The sequence below is a fragment of the Ostrea edulis genome, chromosome 1 (genome assembly GCF_947568905.1).
Source record: "Ostrea edulis chromosome 1, xbOstEdul1.1, whole genome shotgun sequence".
Taxonomy (NCBI): Eukaryota; Metazoa; Mollusca; class Bivalvia; order Ostreida; family Ostreidae; genus Ostrea; species Ostrea edulis.
In genome coordinates, this window is record NC_079164.1 from 107,777,249 (window position 1) to 107,797,639 (window position 20,391).

Sequence of the window (20,391 nt, forward strand, 5' to 3'; positions counted from 1 at the left end):
TCAACGAGTGCGTTTTAGATGAAGCGGTGTTGAACTTTTTACTCGATATTGAAATGGAGCCGAGTTGCATTCCACCGTTCCAATGACACAACCAGTGTTCAACGTCTCCTCCAACACAATGCAGCAGTTCAGCTGGATTGGTCCGTCCTTGACCTACTTTAGGGCTACAAGTAGGTCAAACAGTTTTCCGGACTTTTTTTCGTTACAGATGAAGATATTGCCCTGAAATTTACACACAAGCTCGGTTTGCATTTAAGCTGGATTGGTCCGTCCTTGATCTCATTTTGGGCTAAAAATAGGTCAAACAGTTTTCCAGGCTTCTTTCATTACGGATACAGATATTGCTCTGATAATTAGTTAAAGACTTCATCTCGGAGGAATACAAGTGTGGTTAGCATTTAGCTGGATTGGTGCATTATAACCTACTTTAGGAGTAGAAGAAGGTCAAACTGTTTTCCAGATTTTTCATCAGCATGATCACAGGTATTGCTCTGAAATTTTGTCACAACCTCCCTCTCAGAGAAATACATAATCAGTTCACATTTCAACCTAATTGGTACATGACATATTTTAGGGCTAAAAGTAGATCAAATGGTTTCCTGGACTTTTTATCATCGTAGATAGATTTGCACCGACATTTTGTCACAACCTCCCTCTCAGAGAAATATATAATCAGTTCAAATGTCAGATGGATTGGTGCACCATGACCCGCTTTAAGGTTTTTCTATTCAGAATGTATGTTTTATCTATTCAGAGTGCATAATATGCTTCCAGGCTGAATTTCACTGTCCGGACTTTTCTCTCAGCATGCTTTGATTTAGGAAGCTGACATTTACTGTGTGTTTACAGACCAACTTTAAGGACATGCGGGACGATGTGGCCAAAAATAACTCGTCAATGAATATTTTTTCTTTTTTTCACGAAGCACCATCAGGATGTCCTGTACAATGTGTATAAATTTCATGGCCACTTTCTAGGTATACAAGGGAGATAATAAGCTTTGAATTACCCCCCTTTTCGAAAATTGTGAATTTTACAAGATAATTCCGATTTTCAATTCAAAAAAATAATATGATGGAATTTTTATCTATATCTTTTACAATAATTTTTAGAATATATGTAAAATATAAAATATATAGTAATAAAATGCTTAAACATAACCATATAATAAGAAATTGGGAAAATTTAAGGATTTGGAGTGGAAATTGGTACTCAAAAACAGGGTAGTCCAGATACTAAATGAAGCACTACTCAAAAACTTGTCAATGAATATTTTTGCAAACACTGCAATTAAAAGCTATTCATATACCCAACTTCCTGTAGAAATATGAAGGGGTAAAGCTAATCTTGATTTTGAGGTAGGCGTCCTTGAAGTTATACATTGATATGTTCACTTGGGGTTAGGCTTGGCGAAATATTTGTTATTAATAACTTTCAAGCTTATATTCTTTTCATGTACAACTACTGTTAAAAGTAATGGGGGATGGGACAGTCTCAATTTATTTGCACTACAAAATAAAAAAAAAGCTCATTGTCAAAGACGGGGGGGGGGGGGGGGTTGCAAGGGGGGGGGGGGGTAATTCTTCGTGCCTGTTTTGGAATACATTGTTAGAAACTATATTTGCTTTGAACCTATTGAAATATTTAGAATTTTCATAATTATGGAACAAAAATTGAGTTAATGGAAACAAATTAAATTTTTTTTTTTAAATATACATGTATATATTAAACATGGCTTCGAACAAAACGTCTAGTCTAGCTCTAAACAATACGTCTTCTTTCAAACCACGGGTTAGGTCTAGTTAACGTCAATATGAGCTACTACTTCCTTTACTAGATCAACAACATTTCCGCGGCCATGGTAGCTAGTGTCGCTTGACTCGATCGTCTCCATGCTATTTTTCAAAGTATGTATGTATAGCACATGTTGTGACTTTGCATCTTTTTCTTTTTCACACGTCTGCTTCTCGCATACATTCCGACGTGTGTCATGTTTTTTAAATTAGTTACCATTTCCACAGCAGTGTTTCGTAAAGTTAGTAAAAATAATTTGGAATATGAAATAGTTTCAGAGATAAAGCGTAGATCTACTTATATTTACATAAAAATGCTTGCAAAAATTAGTCCTAGTATGGACGTTAATATTTGACCAAAAGTAACGATTGTCGTCATAAAGGGGGGGGGGGGTATTTTTCGCAAACAAGGATCGATTATAAAAGCACCTGAATAGTTTGTACGTATCCCAAGCAAGATTCGGAGAAATGTGTGTCCAGATCTAGTTTCACACTACTATAGTAAATATCAACAAACGATCATCATCTTACACTTGCACTGAGTCATTGTTACTTTACAGACGGTTGACTTTCTTTTGGTAAATGCCTAGAGATGCAAATTGCATGTGCATGTAGGAGCGATTTCGGTGACTTGTAGGCAAATTATTGTGTCGCATACTATACATATATATAATATATGCAATGTATATATATGAAAAAGAGACTTGTAATCACTATGAAATAAAATGAAAATTATCATTTGATAAGAATTCAATCAACAGATTTACACAAAACACTTGACATTTTCCCCGCGATACAACGTCGTGACGTACTTTTTTATTATGACGTCGTATAGTGTGTCTGTACAGTATTGTGATTTTTCTCGGGAAGCTTAACTACGCTGCGTCCGGTTCTAGATTTATAATAAATTCGCAACCATCACGTGATCATCGTCCCGCATATCCTTAAGGTATTCCATGTATAATGAAAGGATAATGAACAATTTTGAAGGATTTAGATCAACATAAATGTTTATTGTTAAATAATGATGAAAGTGAAGCAGATGAAATTCATATGACCGGTGAATGATTAGAAGCTGACCTTTTTGCACTTAAGACTTTTTGGAAGAGTTGTCTGCCCTTTGTAAAAATAAGAAAAATCTAATTTTCTAAAAATGTGTGTGGTCAATGATTAATTTTATTTCATATTTTCATTAAGAGAAAGTGTATGTAACTTTCTACCAAGAGATTTGTATGAAAATATAATTTCTTTTTAAAATATTGTAATAAAACATGCTTTTCCCATATACTTCAATGTTAAATTCTAGGTGAAATAAATCAAGCAGTAAACAAAATTTTGAAAATTCCTATGGTGTATTATTTTTATTTGATAAACCCTTCAAAATGATACCATGATTACAAAAATTCCAACATCCATTTATTAGATATGAAATATGGTCATTATACATTGGATACCTTAAGTTTTGTCAAAGTTGAGCGATATTTACGAGATTTTCGGGATTTGTGCCGAAAGTACTTTCCCGGACTTTTCTCTACAATGCCTTAACGACAACTGCTACAAATAATTTTTTTCTTCAAAAATTAAGTTTTTAAATGAATACAATTTAGTGTATGGAATGTAATTTATTCTCATGATTTCTCAATGAAGTCCAAAAACAGTGGGAAAAGTTTGTATAGAGATACATAGGGAGGGGAAATCATTGGCGGATTTAAGGGGGGCGCAGCGGGCGGGCGCGCCCCGTAAAATTTTCAAATTTAAGGTAAATTGTGGTATCTTGTTTAGAAAAATGTACTAAACAATAAAAGAAGCAATAATTTCTTCCACTTCCGGAGAAATAAATGACAAAATCTTTTGATTTCTTGAATTACTTTATTGGGAGAACTTATTATTTTCCAAAACCCCTTAAAATTGGCGTCATTTTATTAATTTCACCTTATAAAAAATGATAGAAAATAGTACAAATGACTAAATAGGAGACATATTTCAAGCCCTATAAAATACGTAAAATCCAGACCCCCAGCCTCATAAAGTGGCGCCCCCCGTAACCACAATTCCTGGATCCGCCCCTGTTATTCCTATACATAGGAAAGATGAACTTACTGACGTAATTGTTTTCTTTCTGACCACGTGGGATAGTGTTCATGCAATGAATACATTATGAAAATAAGAGTGTCAAAAGACGTCCGAAAAAATCAAATTGGACAAAAATAAACATAATTTCTTACCTTTTCCTTCCATTTTATAACCCCATTGTAGAATACATTGATCATGTTAGTTTGGGAGAAAATAAATCTCATTTAATAGTGAGCATGTACCTTTAAATTTACTTGAAATTCAGTATTACTTCTAAATGTGTATAAGAATAATTAATATGTATTAATAACTGGTATGCTTTTTAAACCGCGTTAAAGATAGCGGGCCAAATTTATGCGTTATGGCTAAAAATCGTAAATATACAAATTTGAATATATACTAGTATGTACTTGTTAAAACAATCTACTCATTTACATGACTAAACTTCCCGTGACTCATTTTATAAAAAGATTTGGGTATAACAAAACAAAGTCCGGACGCGCTGTATTGATAAGAGGAAGTACAATCATTCAAGTTGCCCGAAAGACATGTCGCTTACTGGACGGATTTGTATAGTGACTGGTGCGTCCCGGGGGTTGGGCAAGGGGATAGCTCTACAGCTGGGGGAGGCCGGCGCTACCATATACATCACAGGTAAGTTTTTAAAAAAAATCAAATTTTCCATTCGCACAGTGTAAACAGTCTTTAAATAGGTCATGCGATAAAAATATTTGTCAACACATGTAGAAGTTTGACATTGTCAAATAGACGCAGAAAGTAATATATTTTGATACTATCGTAGCTAATCTGATCATGGCATTTGCAGCAAATTTCAAGGACCTAAATCAATCATCTTAAATGTTGACTTGTTCTTGAAACACTGATATTCTGCTTTTAATAAATAAAAAAAAAATAATATGACAATACATGCAGTTTTAGATTGTACTATTTGCGGAAACTACATTATATAGTCAGCGTCTCATTTCACTTCAGAGTACGCAAAACGCGTCGAACTTTACGAGTTCCGTTTTCTTCATTATTGATTATTGTTAAAAGAATAAGTTTTAGGAGTGCTCATATTGTACCTTCTCTTATCAATTACATGTGTACATCCAATGCGGTATACAACTACTCGCTTACATGCCACGAAGCACAGGTATGCTATCTATTGGGCAACATCGAATGTTTTGTAAACTTGCATGCATCACACATTCTAGCGTCTTCTGATTTTAAGAGACCATAGACTATAAAGTGAACTTCCCCGATCGCAACGTACCGTAGAGCTGATTTTTCGGCGGGTATATAATTTTGGCGATTTCCAAAGATTCAACAAAATAAGATCGCTAAATTTAAGTACGTCAGTTCACATATACATTGTATACATAAAAAATGAGTTCACCAAATATTTATCCACCAAAATAAGTGATATGTCTTGTAGACACAAATCACCTTGTCCCCCCCCCCCCCCCCCCCCCGAAAAATTTTTAAAGTAAAAAAAGAGAGAGGGGGGAAGAAAAAAACACGGGCTGTACAGTGTGCGGTACGCGGTGTGTGCGTCTGCTGTCTGTCTCTCTGACGTAAATATGACGCAAAAAAGTCCCCATCCGCTAGCAGTTTGTAAGACTAAATTATCCTTTCTTACGGTTACTGTGTGATGTGGCACTCTACCTTTCGCTGTCATTTGATCCTCAAGTGCTCAATTGTTGTGTTTTTAAATTTCAGAAATAGCTATCTTGCCTATGTACTGTAAAGATGTATGCCTATAAGCTCTCAATTTTTACAATAGGAAGAACGCTAACAGGACGTCCGGGAGACCCCATAGGCGGATCGCTGACTACCACAGCTAATGAGGCAAAACTCCAGTTTTTTCTTTACTGACATATTGCATAGTGTCAAACATAACATCTATCGATCTGACTACATTCAACAACGACGCAGTGTCAATCAAGCAGTGTGTATTTTAAAACAGTTAACAAAATTCATTAAGCTCAGAACACTAACTTTTATAACCACCTACATGATTACACATGTATACATATTTTTGAAAATGTAACTGGAGCAAAAAAAAAAAAAAAAAAAAAAAAAAAAAAAATGCAAGCGGAGACGAAATCTAGTGTTAATGTCCGCTCGCTGTTAAGTAGATCAGTCCACAATGTATATCATTTTAAGGAGGCCCTATACGCAGAGTGAAAATTGTTTGGTGAGAAAATAAAAAAAAATAAAAAAAAATAATAGGATATCCGTGTATGTTACCGCGAAAGGGAAGAAAATATCAAAATGGTAACCTGGGTAAAGGCACTAGTACTACCTCCAACTCATCAAACTCAATAAGTACATGTATTGGATATTAATGTAGTCTATGTATAATAAAGGTTATTTCAACGTTTAACGAATTAATGTTTTCATAGAATTGAATAGGTTACATGAAAATTATATACAATTTACTACAAATCAATTTCATTTGATTATCGCGTAATTTTTTTTTTTTAATGATGATCTGTCTCCCTTGACAACAAGATGATTTTTTGTTTATTTTTGTGGTTGTCTTTATATTTCTTTGCGAAATTAATCAATGATGACTTTGTGCTTCTTTCAACCGAAGCAATTCTTGAAAAATCGACTTTGCTTCTGAAATATTAGTAGACATTATGCTTTGTCCAGATTTCCAGTCACCGTGAAATAATTCAAAATGACATTTTAAATAAAAATTAGTATTTAAGAAAAAACCTCCCGTTGAATCATTTAAAAATCTTCGAAATGAACGTATTTAGTGACTTTCACCAACATTTATGGATTGGCTTTGGAACTCTGATTGGAGGACAGTATCGGATCTCCAAAATTTAGAAAATTAATTGATGTGAGTTGAATAGTAAATCATATACACGTGCTACATTAATTGCAATTGGTACGTTGTTATTTTTAAAGTACCGATAAATGTCCTCTCCAATATTTAATACATTCTTCAGCATACATGATGCATAAAGCCAATTTCAAAAGTTATGTGCATGTATACATAATTGACCTACATTATTCTGATTTTAGATTGAATCAAGAGGAGGAAAATGTATCCCCGTGCAATGCGATCACTCCAAAGACGAAGACGTTGCCGCACTCTTTGAAAGAGTCAAGACTGAACAAAATGGCCGACTTGACCTTCTCGTCAATAACGCTTATGCTGCTGTTAACGTGAGTTGATAAACTATATATTGTCATGACGTCATCTTTTGGTTCTTTGTAGCCATTCTCTGACGCATTGGACTGAAAATTGTCCACTGTTCATTATATATTTTCAAACATACAAGTACTGGACATAGCTGTTTATTTATCTATCCAATTATTGGACAGTTTTACGCAATATTAGACACTCGAGGTGTGAAAGGGCTGAATGGCTTTAGTACGAATGGACAGGTATGAGTAACATAAATTCATACACATAATTTTCTAAGTAAGATATATATGTAATTAGCATCTTGACCAAATTACTCGTGTACCACTTCATCCGTACCACAGCTAGTATCCAAATTTTCACGATGAAGGACACCTTACACAGAAGCGGAGAATCATTCTAAAAGCAAAATCCAGGAACCGACAAGACTCTATAAACACATATATAGATCCCTTTTATACCAGAATCATTGTCCACAATAAAGAAATCATGCAATTTCATATTCTTAAGCATCCTCTTCTGAAATGTGATAGTTGTATCAAAACTCCGGACCTGTGGGGATCCTGGTTAGAGTAGGTCCTCAGTGCCCAATGCTTGTCGTAAGAGGTGATAAAATGGGGTGGTCCTTTGGATGAGACCGCAAAAACCGAGGTCCCGTGTCGCAACAGATGTGGTATGATAAAGATCCCTCCCTGCTTAATGGCCGTAAGCGCCGAGCATAGGCCAAAATTTTGCAGCCCTTCACCGGGAATGGTAACGTCTCCATATGAGTGAAACATTCTCGATTGGGACGTTAAACAACATAAAATCAATCAGTACATAACTCCGGAATATACTTTACAGGAAGATGTTATCAAATAATTTAAAACAAATATCGAATGAGTATTTTTTCACTTATGTTCTTGCTTTAGCATTCAGTTCCCAGCTGTGTACATACATGCCTGGTACAATAGAAACGATTCATCTTCAAAAGCTTTGAGAAAAACTTTTCAAATTCATTTTCCCGGGCTGTCCATTTAAAATAAAAAAATTATAAAGGACGAATTACAAAATCAAAAAGAGATGATTGATTGATTATATGTTGTTTAACGTCTCTTTCGAGAATTTTTCACTCGTATGTAGACGTCACAAAGACCGGTGAAGGGTTTCAAATTTAGGCCTTTGCTCGGCGCTTACGGCCATTGAGCAGTAAGGATTCTTGATCGTGCCACACCTACTGTGACACGGGACATCCGTTTTAAAGGTCATCTCCAAGGACCCGTGACATTCACACCTGATGCCGAGCGTTTGGCGATGGAACTGTCACTACCTGTTTTAATGACTTAGGTTTGTCACGGCCGGGATTCGAACCCGGACCTTCCGCACGCAGGCCAAACGCTCTAAACTCTAGGTCACTGCGGCGGTTTTCAAACGACCTTGTAAGACGTGTCGATGAATATTCATTATTTTAACGAAGACAGTTGTTTAAGTTGGAGAAAGCCTAAAACTGCCCTTTCTGTAAGGGAGATAACTGAACCTGGACCCTCGATCAGTTAATACTTTAGAAACACTGCTTCTGCAGACCTAGATCAGGGTATTCATTTTCAGAATGGATATTTTTTGGCATTTCTCCTTTCCATGCATAAGACAATTCTAACATGTAATATTGTATTTTAAAACACATGTCACTATAATAAATAAATTACTTACTTGCTTACTATTCATTCTCAGGCAATATCTGAAAATTTGGGGAAACCTTTCTGGGAACAACCGCTGTCGATATGGGATACAGTAAACAACGTTGGATTAAGGTAAAGGATCTCAATATCTAAATTTTCAGAATATAAAGGACATCACTAATTATTGTCCGTACGATTGGGAAAAGGTAATTGTTTCTGTCTAAGTTTAAAAGTTATCTTGATCATATTTCAAATGAAATTATTCGAATGATACTATATGTCATCTGTAAATTCTGAGGAAATGAAACAAAATTTTTATCTAATTTTCACTCTTGAAACTTCCAATTATTTCTATTCAATGCAAGGGTCATTTTCAATTTCCTCAGTTGATTGAGAACTAAACACGTTTTATCATATCTTAAAACATAAGAGAGAAAGAATATAAGAGACTAAATATCCAAATAAAGCGTTGATGTGAGAGACAGATCACCCATTTATAAATGTCTACACTGATACAGAAACCATTACATGTGTACAGTGTCACCAAACATTTAATTCTACATTGATACAGAAACCATTACATGTGTACAGTGTCACCAAACATTTAATTCTACTTTGATACAGAAACCATTACCTGTGTACTGTGTTAACAATCATTTAATTCTACACTGATACAGAAACCATTACATGTGTACTGTGTTAACAAACATTTAATTCTACATTGATACAGAAACCATTACATGTGTACTGTGTTAACAAACATTTAATTCTACACTGATACAGAAACCATTACATGTGTACTGTGTTAACAAACATTTAATTCTACATTGATACAGAAACCATTACATGTGTACTGTGTTAACAAACATTTAATTCTACACTGATACAGAAACCATTACATGTGTACTGTGTTAACAAACATTTATACACTGATACAGAAACCATTACATGTGTACTGTGTTAACAAACATTTAATTCTACATTGATACAGAAACCATTACCTGTGTACTGTGTTAACAAACATTTAATTCTACATTGATATAGAAACCATTACATGTGTACTGTGTTAACAATCATTTAATTCTACACTGATACAGAAACCATTACATGTGTACTGTGTTAACAAACATTTAATTCTACTTTGATACAGAAACCATTACCTGTGTACTGTGTTAACAATCATTTAATTCTACACTGATACAGAAACCATTACATGTGTACTGTGTTAACAAACATTTAATTCTACTTTGATACAGAAACCATTACATGTGTACTGTGTTAACAAACATTTAATTCTACACTGATACAGAAACCATTACATGTGTACTGTGTTAACAAACATTTAATTCTACATTGATACAGAAACCATTACATGTGTACAGTGTCACCAAACATTTAATTCTACATTGATACAGAAACCATTACCTGTGTACTGTGTTAACAAACATTTAATTCTACATTGATACAGAAACCATTACATGTGTACTGTGTTAACAAACATTTAATTCTACATTGATACAGAAACCATTACATGTGTACTGTGTTAACAAACATTTAATTCTACACTGATACAGAAACCATTACATGTGTACTGTGTTAACAAACATTTAATTCTACACTGATACAGAAACCATTACATGTGTACTGTGTTAACAAACATTTAATTCTACATTGATACAGAAACCATTACATGTGTACTGTGTCACCAAACATTTAATTCTACATTGATACAGAAACCATTACATGTGTACTGTGTTAACAAACATTGAATTCTACATTGATACAGAAACCATTACATGTGCACTGTGCATGCAGCGAAAATAATGGTTCCACAAAAGCACGGTCTGATCGTTAACGTTTCATCAGCGGGCGGTCTGTCGTATCTCTTCAACGTGGCCTATGGCATTGGAAAGGAAGCGGTAAGTCTCTTTTTGTACCTATTTCACAGACGCATATCCAAATTAAGAATAATGGCTTTCCTTCGAAGTTGAATTCTTTGAACTGGTACATAGATGGACGGATCATGGAAATAATTCTCTCGAGTGATTTAACGAAAGATGATTAGACGTTAAAGACTAGAGGTCAAGTTCACCAAAATAAATTGTAGACTTGGAATACTTGTACACAGTGCTTGCTCATTTTTGTTTATGTTATGTAATTATGTTTATGACGGTGTATTTCATGATATTTACCTTTCCAATGTTTTTGCCTTAGATGTCTTTACATGTACCAAATTGTAATGGTTGCCGTTTCTTCATGAATGCGATGCAGTTGTGAACAATGCGCGTATGAATCTTGATAAATATATACCACGTCTATTTCAACGTTTAGAAATTTCATCAGAAATGAAACAAGAATTTAAATATATGAAATAAATTTCATGTTGAAAATGCATGACGGTATGAACTGTGATGTTTCACACCGACATTTTATTCATGAAGATCTCCATGAAGCTTGTCGGCGTGGAGCGCCGTAGTCCATACCCACATGCTTTCAAAAATAAAAAATTATTTTTTGATTATCTCTTGGAAACAATGTAATAAAGCAATTTCAGCCTATCTTAAAGTTCGGTGTACATTTTTTGTGCAATACTGTTTTAATCAATGTCAGTAAAACTTTCCATTTCTCTTGTAGTGTGACAGAATGGCAGCAGATTGTGCAGTGGAACTCAGAAAACACAATGTGGCGTTTGTGAGCCTTTGGCCCGGGCCTGTAATGACTGAGCACGTGGACCAGGTGCTCCAAACCAGCAAAAGTGTATGGTTTTGTATGATGCTAATTCTTAAAGACCGGCACATCTTTTACAGCCATTGTGTCAACCGTCACTATGAATAATTCACTGATGAATGCGTGTACTCTTTTAAAGGAAAAACAGAAACAACTCTTTGACGGTGCTGAATCAGTGGAATTTGCTGGGAAGTGCATAGTCGCGTTGGCAAAAGGTAGTTCTAGCTTTGAATTCATTAAAGTCCATGGTGATCATGTACTTTTGAAACCCCACTACTCAGATGATTTAATTCACTTTCAGATACAAACATCATGAGCAAATCTGGGAGGATATTAATGACTCCCGAGTTAGGCTTAGAATACAATCTACGGGATGTTGATGGTGAGTAACTTTACATAGTCATTATTAACTGGGTCAGAACTCTTCTAATTTATCTAACTAAACTTATAATATATTTAATCACCATATTTTATGTTTATGGCAGGTCGTGTTATAAACAGCATGAGACAAATCAATTGGATATTAGGACGCAATCCAAACACTGCCTGGGTTCAAAAATGGCTTCCGAATTTTATACGGTTACCCTTTTGGATGTTTGCATTGAGAGGGAGCAAATTCTAAGAACATCTTTATCCTCGCGTTGCCATATAACACACTCAGATCTCTAGCAGTTCAGCAAACGGAACGCCAATCTCCTCGATTGTACAGTGATATTTATACCCACAACTTTTTTAATTATTTAAATCCATGATACATATTATGTTAAGACTTTTCCAAAACTTGTTTTTGTTGCTACATGTGTTGAAATGAAACCTTAAAACTAAGTGATGTGAGATTGTGTCATTTATTGACCAAATAAATTACAAAGAGAAAACAGAGTCACATACATTATTTTACATATACCATAATGTTGATAAAAAATACCGTAATAGCTGGAATAAGGTTATATGGTGAAGAATTAAAATTTAAAGCATGCAAGGTGAAGATAACGAACAGTGATCAATCTCATAACTCCTACAAGCAATACAAAATAGATAGTTGGGCAAACACGGACCCCTGGACACACCAGAGGTGGGATCAGGTGTTTAGGAGGAGTAAGCATCCCCTGTTGACCGGTCACACCCGCCGTGAGCCCCATATCCTGATCAGGTAAACGGAGTTATCCGCAGTCAAAATCAGTGTGCCAAGAACGGCAGTTATCATGTTCTTGGCCTTTTTTCGTACGCCACTTACTTGTTGCACAAACTTTTAACCATTATTTAACAATAGCTGGGATAAGGTGTTTTCAAATTTAATTCCACAACTCATAAGCAAATGATGTCGAGACCAAAGCCAGAGTCCGGTTCACAAGAGCAGCCACTGTGGAAGTCGACCTCATGAATTTTGATTCGCAGTCTATAAGCAATATGTTGAGACCAAGTCCAGAATCTGGCTCATTTACAGTCATATGCTGACCTCATGAGTTGACATAATGACGTATATCAAATATAATGAATTCAAAACCCGTAGATGATCTGTCATATGCTGACCTCATGTTAGATATAAATATACCACAAAGCTAATTACAGAAAAACCTACGTAAAAACTAATGCAATATGATACACTAAATTCCTTTTTGATTTGGAGCAGCGATTAAAAATCCAAGCGCATGTACAAGGACAAATATTTCATTTTACAAACTTTCAGACAGTATGTTAACAGAATCGTAATTTGAAAAAAATCTATCCTAATGAAAGGCGAAGATAACGAACAGTGATCAATCTCATAACTCCTATAAGCAATACAAAATATATAGTTGGGCAAACACAGACCCCTGGACACACCAGAGGTGGGATCAGGTCCCTAGGAGAAGAGAGCATCCCCTGCCGACCGGTCACACCCGCCGCCATATCCTGATCAGGTAAACGGAGTTATCCATAGTCAAAATCAGTGTGCCAAGAATGGGCTAACAATCAGTATGGAGCACGTTAGGCAGCATTTGACCCAATGCGAGGTTGTATTGACGAACTAGATCGTTATAACGACCATAGAATTTGCGAAATGCTGACTTCAATCGAGACTGTTGAAATCCCTGTACCATCAACTTGTTTGTCAGTAGCTTACCTCGATTTAAAAACTGACCGTAAGCAGAACAAGCTCTTTCGTATCGAATCAGTTGCGAGATATAAAAATGTAACGTGTCATTGCATTGGGGTTTCAGCGATCAAGTTGCTGGGTTACGTTTTCAGACATACCATTTTTTGCAGCCTTTGTGACAGCAGCAATGCAAAAACTATGGTCTAAGTATTGTGATAAGTCCAAGCCAATGAAATTGCTTTTAAGTAAGATGCCACAAAACTGTGAGGAATTGGAGTGCCAGATTTAAAAGTGAATGAAAGGCCGGAAGTGTGCTGTTATTGGGCGGTGTACAATTTTAAAGCTTGAAATGGACAGAATTGATTATTTGAAAGGTTGACTTACAAAGTTGACTGGCTACCTTTCATGTTTTTGGAATGTCTCCGTATGATCTGTATAGAACTGTCATCTAGAAATGATACATTTTGCCTTTGTATCACTTTGGAGTTGAGGGTATAGTTCCTCGTGACCAATTCGCCCAATCGCATGGAAAGCAAGCCTAAATACCGCTGCCAAAATTATCTCATTATATAAAGGAAATGAGTTGTATCGCGGTTATATAGTTATATAGTTTACGAACGCAAATAAAAGCTGAAATATGCGAGGTGATAGTAGATGGGCTTAGCAAAAGTGTTAAATTATGAGAAATGCAAAATTTGTATTACAAGATCCAACTTCAGAGATATGATTGCTTAGATTATAATGTGTATATACAAAGAAGCATTCAATAACTGCTAACTTGTCCTGTGTCGCAGCAGGTGAGGCACGATAAAGATCCCTCCCTGCTCAATGGCCATAAGCGCCAAGCATAGACCTAAATTTTGCAGCCCTTTATCGGCAGTGGTGACGTCTCCATATGAGTGAAATATTCTCGAGAGGAACGTAAAACAATATTCAATCAATCATTCCTGGAATTTTAAGCGAGAAAGGTAGTATGTTGCTTTCTTGAAATGGGCTGTGCTTTGAACAAAATAGTAAGCGACGAATAAGGATGGCCGGTCCTCGGGACACAGAAGTTATTGTCCACATATAGCGTCAGTGTGTATCATAGTTCACTAATCAGAGATATATTATTGGTTTTCATGCAAGTATCAGGTATGCAAATGCTCGTGGGAATCATACCAGCTACTCCAAACTGCAATGCCATTACAAATATAGACATATAAAAGGTGAAGATAATGAACAGTGATTAAACTCACGTTTCCTAAAAGAATACAAAATCGAGAACTCGGCAAATACGAAGCACCAGAAACACCAATGGTGTGATATCATAAGGTGCCTGTGAGGAGTAAGGATGCCCAGTTGACCGGTCACACTCGTCATGAGTCCTCTATCTTGATTAGGTAAATGACAGTCAAAATCACTAAGAAAAGAAAAGCCTAACAATTGGTATGAACCACGTCAGAAAATATTCGACTTAACATGTTTTATTTGCCAATAAAATCATTATAACGAACATAAGAATTTGTGAAATGCTGATTTCAAAAGAGGCTGTTGAATCCCCTGTAAAATCGTACTTATTAGATATATAAAAAGACCTTTCAAAATGTAAATTTAGGTTAAATCTTGACAGCTGAAAAGTGATTTCAAAGAATGGGTGGGTGATAATTTCACAACAGCTCTTGTTAGATAGGGATCCAAAAATCCTTTAGTAAAAGGTTCTACAGAAGTTTCCAAGGAGTCATTAAAGAACCCAAGATTGCAAAATGTCTGCGTGATGTTTATAGTTTGTGTGTTGTCAGTGCTTGTCATTGTCATAGTAAGCTCCACCCTGGCTAGCAGTTTTGCAGTGAAAAGGAAGCAAATGTGCAAGTCTTCTCTTCCTCTCGGAATTAACACAGAGTTGGGCACTGATGTTGGCAGCGAAGGTACAGCGGCATTCATTGACTGGGAACCTGTTAACTCTCGTGTCATAATATCCAAGTTTACCTTCAAGAAGATTGCCACCAGGTTGTACTATGCTCCCACCAACGATGAGGAAGATAAGAAAGATTATTTTTACCAACAACTACAGCCCTAGACAGAAGAGGAAGAAAGTACATAATCATACTGATGGAAGATTTCAAGGCCAAGTTCAGAAAGTACAACACAGCCTATGACATTATCATGGGGACACGCAGACTGGGACAGATGAACGAAAATGGTTAGCGCATTGCAAAGTTGTGTACCCCGAACTAGCTAGTGATAGGAGGAAGCATCTTCCCTCACAAATGCATCCGCGAGAACAACACATAGATCCCCGAACCATGCCAGGGAGAACCAGTCCCACCACATCTGCATAAGCCGCAAGTTAAGGAGATCACAGCGGGGTGTACGAGTGATGAAAGGTGCTTACGTATTATCAGACCACCATCGTTTTATATCTACAGTGAGATTATGCCTCAAAAATGCACCTACGCCAACAACACACAGACAACGTGCAACATCGGGCTGCTTACAAAAAAGGATAAGCAACATTCCAGATCAGCCTTTCCTTTAAAAGCTAATAGAATGCGATGAGGCAGACTTCAAGACATGGTGGTAACAACAAAAGGTCTTGCATGACACATGCGAAGAGGTTCATGATCGATTCGATTGGTCCATTACAAGAAGAAAAGAAATCATAAGGTAGGGGCCCCAAGTCGACAATACCCACAAAGTGGAAACAAGGAAAAACTACGCTGAACATGAGCCGAACAAAAGCAGTCAATTCAAAGACACAGAAAAAGCACAGGTAATAGAGAAGTGAAGAGAAGCTTCAAGAAAGATAAGAGGGACTACATTGACAGTCGTGCAGAGGCAGCAGCCGGACAGGATAACCTGAAGTACTTGTACCTGGTGACTAGATAGCTGGGATAAGGACTAATTCCAACAGACAAGTCAATAAAGGATAAGAACAACAGAGGAACAGCTGAAACAATAGGCAAAGGCAGAGCATTTCAGGGAGCTGCTGAATTGAAACGCTCCTGACGCACTACTAGACAACCACAGACACAGAACTGCCATTCAGCTGTGACAAATCCTCAAAGGCAGATATCAATAAAGCCATCATGATTCTAGAAATGGGAAGACTGTAGGGCCGAATAAGATATCAGCAGAAGCCATCAAAGCAGACAAAGAGAAAGGTGTCGGCATGCTACATATGTATAGCCTCCTCAGCAAGTGAGAGGCACCGTTCCAGTGGAAAGAAGGAATCATCATCATGCTGCTAAAGAAAGGAGACATCAGCAACTATCAATGTACCAAGCTCCTTTCAACACCAGGTAAGGTTCAGAGAGAATGAGGGAGGTTGTTCACTCAAGCTCCGAGACAAGCAGATAGGCTTCCAGCAGAAACAATTTTGCACTTACCACTTCGCCAACCCGTACATCATTATAAAGCAGTTACTGGAGTGGAACTTTCCACTCTACATCAAATTCATAGAATATGATAAAGTCTTAGTTCTTGTGGAGAGAGAAACGATGGAAAAGCTACTGAGGCACTATGGAATCACCGAAAATATATCTCCCTCATTCGATGTATCTACGACATGAGCTGAAGAACTGCCCACATATGCCAGCTGCCCAAAAGTTTCGAGATGAAGATCAAAGTTTGACAAGGGTGATGCTTGTCTCCTCTTCGACCTGGTCATTGACTGGATTATAAAGATTACTACAACAGTCAGGAAAAACGGTATACAGTGAACATTTTGGACGCAGCAAGATGACCTTCGACTTCACCGAGAACCTGAGGCTTGTCACCCTACCACAGCGAGATGCAGAACAAGGCTACTCGCCTGGGGATATCATCAGCTGAAACAAGGCTCAAGATCAACAGGGAGAAAACTGAACAGATGAGGTTCAAGACCACTGCCAACACACCAGTCACGGTCGATCGAGAGTCCATCAGGGAGGTGGAGTCTTTTGATTACCTGCATTGGAAGCATGGTTGACTAAAATACTAGTACCTGACACTGACTGATAAATCACAGCCAAAATCAAAAAGACAAAAGCAGCTTGCATGATGCGCAAGAACATCTGGAGAGAGCAGCGGGAAAAATTCCGCATCTTTAGCTCGAATGTGGAGTCAGTTCTGTTCTAGGGGCAAGAGATATGGTAGACATTTACAGACAATGCAACAAAATAGGTAAATATTTTTCAACACCTCTTTGAGGCGCATCTACAAGATCCGATGGCAAGAGACGATCTGAAACAAAGATATGTGGGATCGAACGGGACAGAAATCAGCGGTCAAGCAAATACTGCAGAGGACTCGAACAGTGTATATTCGTATTTATCATCCCGTGTTATTTCGTCTTCCGAAGTGGGGGTGGTTTGGGGTTTTGCTTCGATATTTGATCACAATACCCTAGAGAAAACTTGTTTCTGTTGAAGTCAAATTGTTGAAAGTCTCATTAAGGATTTTGTTATTGAAAAAACAACTTTTCACAGTTTAGATCTTGACTTGCCACACATCTTTTTATTGGCGCACTTGTCATTTATATAGACAAAATATTTTTGACAATCCCTTCTGTTCTTATGCAAGACAGGAAGATGCTTACCATTACTTTATTGCATGTAAAAAGTACTCTATGCAGAAATAATATTTTCATCTTGACTTAAATATTTATTAGAAACACAGCATTTACTTCGGGACAAAACAAACTTGTCTTTAGAACTTTTTGGTGTTTTACACAATCTTATGGATTTATATAGTTGATATTACAAATTCATTTGAGCAACACATATGTTTTACTTAGTGATGATTTCCTTGCTCTATTGAAGGAAAAATTAGAAAGTTGTCAGAACTTGTTTTCTGATGTACATCAATAAGATATGTTCAAAACAATTCGAGTCACAGAACAAAAAGTAAGAATATCCATGACCTTAAGGTAATCACTGACTTCCATAAGAATAACGTCATTCTGTATACTACTGCTTTGTAACTATCATTTATTAACCATCAGTTTATTGGAATTACAATACAATCTTCCGTTCTAAAAATACATAAAACCTTGCTTGTCGTCAGAGGCGACTAAATCGGGCGGTCCTTCGGATTAGACCACAAAACCCGAAGCCCCTTGTCACAACAGGTGTGGCCCATTTATACCCCTCTCTGCTTAAAGGCCGTGAGAGCTGAGCATAGGCCTAAATTTTGCAATCCTTCACTGCAATGGTGACGTCTCCATGAGTGAAATTTTTTCAAACAAACAAACAATCTAAATAAGGTAACTCAATTAGTGCATAGCACTACCCCCGAGGTCTTTGCTAAACTGTCAATAATATACAACAACTGAACATAATATAATACAAAGCAGATGCTGAACAATAACGATATACTGAATTACATGTACATTCAACACAATCTTATAATAATTAGAAGAAGCACATCGTTTGCGTACAATAAGTTTTCTTGCTTAAGACTGATGGCGATGATCTTATAGCTAGATAATGCGCATGATAAATCATTTCAGAGTTGTACACCATTGAAGAGAGTTAGTTCTGAACGCAAGCATTTAAACAGATCATTATTGGATTGAGATCGTAAACCAATTAAATACATGCAAATTATTTAAATAAGTTGGGCTCATACAATAGAAAACTCTGTATGGCAAACTGTATTTGTAAGCTTAGAATTGCTCAAAATCAGTGAGCCATCCAAGTTGCTCTAACGATGGTGAATCATGAGGAACACGGAGTAGAATCCTTGCTGCTCGGTTTTGAAGTTTATAAATACTGAGTAGCAGTTTCGAGAAATCATTATCCAATACAGTGAGGCAATGGTTAATACATGGTAAAATGTAAATATATTGTAAAAGAGGTTTTTTTGTATGACGTGTGAAATATTTTCCAATTCTACGCAAAAGATGTAATTCTCTAGCATGAATTTGTAAACTGAGTGGATGTGAGAAGTATAATACAACGCATTTGTCTATGTATACTCAAAGTAGTTTTTCAGTGCTAACGTTTTCTAGAACTTGACCAGAAACTTGGAGATCTAACGACTGAAAATATGATTTTTACTTTCTTTGATGTTTTCCCAGGAGCATACATTTTGTCTTTGATGAGGTTTAAGTCATTTGATTTTGTACACACCAAGTATTAATTCGACAAAACTGCCAACACCTGGGTACACTGCATTTTATGTTATTTACATTAGCTTTCATGGCTTATCCATGAAAGGTGAAGAAAACGAACAGTGATCAATCTCATAACTCCTATAAGCAATACAATATAGAGAGTTGGGCAAACACGGACCCCTGGATGTACCAGAGGTGGGACCAGGTGCCTAGAGGAATAAGCAACCCCTGTCGACCGGTCACACCCACAGTGAGCCCTATATCTTGATAAGGCAAACAGAGTTATCCGTAGTGTAATAGTACTAAGTTTTGACAATCCATTACTGACAAATATATGTTTTTATATTCATACATATTTAGATCTTAGATCCACCCCTTTATTTACATCACTACACAAAGGTACACTTACAATTTATATACCTTGGGGGCTTTGGTCATGGATCTGAGTGTGGTCATTTTGTATGAAGGGTTTTTATTGGTCAGTGATTGTCAAGTTGCATTTGGTTGGTTTCTCGGTTCTATAGTTTTACCGCCAGTTTTGAGTATCTGAATATTATTCAGAAGCTAGGTAGACATACATTTGAATAAACGTGATTTTGAGAAAGAGTTTAATACTGACAGCAGACTACAAAATCCTTGATTTCTGGTAAGTAACATATTTATACTAATTCCTATTGCTACTAGTTAATTTAAAGTCTATTCTGTATATTTGCAATATAAACTTCCCATTTGCACTTTTACTAAATGACTGAAAGAATGAATGAATGAGTCAAACTTATTCCTTATATTGATTAAAGAATTCAGTTATATATATTACTATA

General features: G+C 36.4%; 2 protein-coding genes across 5 annotated transcripts in view; both read left to right on the forward strand.

Moving 5' to 3' along the window:
- The window catches only part of LOC125666820 (receptor-interacting serine/threonine-protein kinase 1-like), a 542,042-nt gene that overhangs the window by 408,321 nt on the left and 113,330 nt on the right, over positions 1 to 20,391 (forward strand). The gene's annotated exons all lie outside the window — the stretch shown is intronic.
- Positions 1,836 to 12,292, forward strand: LOC125666894 (dehydrogenase/reductase SDR family member 1-like). 4 transcript variants are annotated; one of them, XM_056153235.1, is made up of 10 exons: positions 1,836 to 1,907; positions 4,337 to 4,520; positions 5,653 to 5,717; positions 6,909 to 7,052; positions 8,743 to 8,822; positions 10,477 to 10,609; positions 11,325 to 11,447; positions 11,557 to 11,632; positions 11,719 to 11,799; positions 11,903 to 12,292. In XM_056153235.1, exons 2-10 carry the CDS (start codon positions 4,415 to 4,417, stop codon positions 12,037 to 12,039), a joined length of 945 nt encoding a protein of 314 aa, XP_056009210.1. In that variant the 5' UTR covers positions 1,836 to 1,907; positions 4,337 to 4,414; the 3' UTR covers positions 12,040 to 12,292. The 4 variants fall into 4 exon arrangements, with proteins under 4 accessions (XP_056009210.1, XP_048756190.1, XP_048756182.1 ...); XM_048900233.2 differs by lacking the exon at positions 4,337 to 4,520 and having other exon boundaries at positions 1,849 to 1,907; positions 5,653 to 5,817; XM_048900225.2 differs by lacking the exon at positions 1,836 to 1,907 and having other exon boundaries at positions 3,939 to 4,520.